The sequence below is a fragment of the Salvia splendens genome, chromosome 4 (genome assembly GCF_004379255.2).
Source record: "Salvia splendens isolate huo1 chromosome 4, SspV2, whole genome shotgun sequence".
NCBI lineage: Eukaryota > Viridiplantae > Streptophyta > Magnoliopsida > Lamiales > Lamiaceae > Salvia > Salvia splendens.
In genome coordinates, this window is record NC_056035.1 from 17,860,596 (window position 1) to 17,863,789 (window position 3,194).

Genomic DNA, 3,194 nt, shown 5'->3' on the forward strand with positions numbered 1-3,194 from the left:
TTTTAGTTTCCTATTTTTAACATAAAAAAGAAAAGCTGAAGACAAGAAAATCGAGGGATTTTACATAAGATCTGGCGCTGGTATTGAAGTTCGGTCGAGAGCATGTTGTTCCACATTTGTGTTTGTATTTACACTCACCAAAAATGAGATCTTGATGTTGGGCTTTAGGCTGCATAAAATGGGGATCTGTTTGAGCAATCAGATAAAGGCTGAGAGCCCTTTTCATACCGCCACAGGTACATGCTCAAATGCTTTCTTTTCTCTTAAAAAATGTGAAATTTCCATTCTTGTTTTCACCATGTAAAATCCTGCTTTTTATTTATGCTTTTATCTTGAATCTGTTGTAGGAAATTTCTCAAATTGTATAAAATGGTTGTTGATAGGTGCAACCTCGTCTAAAACGATAAGCGCAGATGTGACCGAGTTGAGCAGTTCGAGTAGCAAGAGATCCTCTGCTTCCATACCTCCAACTCCTCGGAGTGAAGGTGAGATATTGCAGTCCTCCAACATGAAAAGCTTTGCATTCAGCGATCTCAAGGATGCCCCGACAGCGTGTTGGGGGAGGGAGGTTTTGGTTCTGTTTACAAAGGTTTGATCGATGAGCATTCCCTCGCAGCATCACGACCTGGCTCTAGCATGGTTGTTGCTGTCAAGAGAACGTTTCCAAATCCGAGACCAGTCCCTGATTAGCATCCTTTTTATATTTATTGATAGAGAAGAAAAGAGGGTGAGCCAAAATTTGACAATAGATAGAAAAGGTGTCAAACAAGAAGAACAATGCATGTTGTAGTTGTAGAAATGAGTTAGTTAATAATAATGTGAGGTGAGACATCACAATCAGTTGGAAAATGAGGCGCCGAATTATTAGTCTTCGCTTATCCAGTTGTACAAAATATATAACCTCCACTAGTTCTTAGCTACTGTTATACTTTACTTATCTTTAAAATCAATCATTAAGCAAGAACTAACAAGCCACCCGATATTATTGGAATACTTAATTCAAAATATAAATATACTGTAGTTATTAGAGATGTATATGTGCTCATACCAATTAAGCAGATGATTTATTATATATCTTCAATAGTATGTGTACAACTTGGATGCATATTACTCGGTCACTGCCTTCCTACTGAAAGTTTAACATTGTATTTTCTAGTATACTATAGTAATGCGTTTGTTATTGATTAATTTATTGTTCCTGTATTGACTTTGACAATATTCTGCACCCATAGCTTTTAATTAACAAAGCCCCTTCTCCCTCCTTTAATTATTTTTAAAAGGGAAATTATTGAAAAAAAAGATACAGTTGCTATTTATAACATTATAATTTAAAAGTGTGCAAAATAACGCCTTTCATTTCAATTGGGTGTTGACTAATTAAAGCCATGTTTTAATTTTTTCTTTGTTATAGTCTATCCGTCCGCCAATTAAAAACGCATTTTGACTCATCAAGTATTTTAATAATTTATCTGATCTTATAAAGAATATGAGTGAAAAAATTAGTGGAACGTTATCTCATCTTTATATACTTCATTAATTTTATAATAGAAGTAACTGTAATAATTTAGTCGGGTATGAAGTCCCCTTATTAAAAAAAGGAGAAAAGATGAATGCGTCTTTAAATGACGAACACATCAAAATATCATGTGTTAAATTTTGAAGTACCATGTTTATCAGCAATTAAACAAACCACCCAATTAATCATATTTTTTCTAATATTTAGTTAATTTATCTTTTTTCACATTCAATATTCATAAAATCCAATCATATCTTTTTTGATAGTTTATTAATTACCATTCAATTACACTACTGGGAAGGATAGCCGTCATATCCCGACGGCTGGGAAGGATAGCCGCCATATCCCGATTCGTCAGTGCCGGTGATTCGTCGTCTCCACCGTTCATTTTTAGAGAGTGAAAGTGTAGAGTGTGAAGGAATGGAGATTGTTTGAAAATGGTGTAAAATGGGTGGTGGTGGAGTGGTATTTATAGTAGAATTTTTGAAAAAAAATATTAATGGGGGCGGCCGGCGGCGTACTATAGGCCGGCGCGCCTATAGGCGCGGCGATCGGGGACCAGCGCGTCCTCGCACATAACTCGCCGGAGTGCCGTCCGCCACAACAAAAATCGTCCTCCCCGAGGCGGACGCTCCCTCCACTATAGACTGGCGGGACGGTATCGGAATGGGGCGGGCGGCGCGCCGCCCCACACCCTTAATTAACAAAGCCCCTTCTCCCTCCTTTAATTATTTTTTTAAAGGGAAATTATGGAAAAAAGATACAGTTGCTATTTATAACATTATAAACCGCACCCCTCATTCTAATTTAAAAGTACATAAAATAACGCCTTTCATTTCAATTGAGTGCTGACTAATTACAGCCATGTTTTGATTTTTTCTTTGTTATATAGTCTATTAAAATGTCCGCCAATTAAAGACGCATTTTGACTCGTCAAGTATTTTAATAAATTATTTGATCTTATAAAGAACATGAGTGAAAAAATGAGTGGAATGTTATCTCATCTTTATATACTTCATTAATTTTATAATAGAAGTAAGTGAAATAATTTAGTGTGGTATGAAGCCCACTTATTAAAAGGGAGAAAAGATAAATGTGTCTTTAAATGACGAACATATCAAAATGTGTAAAGTTTTGAAGTACAATGTTTATCAGCAATTAAACAAACCACCCAATTAATCATATTTTTTTAATATTTAGTTAATTTATCTTTTTTCACATTCAATATTCATAAAATCCAATCATATCTTTTTTGATAGTTTATTAATTACCATTCAATTACACTATTATATTTGTTTTAATATTATTTTTCATAATAATATTATAACTTATAGTTAAAAAATGACAATTTAAAAAATAAAATAAAAAATCAAAATAAATTATAATAATTAAAATATGAAATTGAAGTTACATAATTGATTGTCAAAACATACGATGAAAATTTGGCATTCCGTTGCGATTGCCATAATTTTTTTTTATCAAAACTAGTAATATAATCTTGGGAATGATTGAATTTTGGACTAGAGTAAATATAGAAAATTGGAGAATATGTTATTGTCATCATCATCCATAGTAAATAATAAGAGATACTAATAATATAAAATATTATAGAATAGAAGAAGGATTATATTTGGAGAAAAAAAGTTGAGTTTTTTTGTGAGTAGAATATACTCATATA

The 3,194-nt window shown here is 33.0% G+C and overlaps 1 protein-coding gene across 3 annotated transcripts; it reads left to right on the forward strand.

Annotated features, from left to right (window-relative positions):
- Positions 1-956, forward strand: LOC121800435 (probable serine/threonine-protein kinase PBL9). Of its 3 annotated transcripts, XM_042200009.1 has the most exons (3): positions 1-236; positions 348-485; positions 617-956. In XM_042200009.1, exons 1-3 carry the CDS (start codon positions 155-157, stop codon positions 688-690), a joined length of 294 nt encoding a protein of 97 aa, XP_042055943.1. In that variant the 5' UTR covers positions 1-154; the 3' UTR covers positions 691-956. The 3 variants fall into 3 exon arrangements, 2 of the variants coding, with proteins under 2 accessions (XP_042055943.1, XP_042055942.1); XR_006050502.1 differs by having other exon boundaries at positions 384-956; XM_042200008.1 differs by having other exon boundaries at positions 348-956.
- Positions 957-3,194: the final 2,238 nt, after the last annotated feature.

Coding starts and splice junctions, on each gene's coding strand:
- LOC121800435 (XM_042200008.1), top strand. CDS start 155: ATGTTGGGCTTTAGGCTGCATAAAATGGGGATCTGTTTGAGCAATCAG. Junction 237..347: donor CCCTTTTCATACCGCCACAG/GTACATGCTCAA, acceptor AATCTGTTGTAG/GAAATTTCTCAAATTGTATA.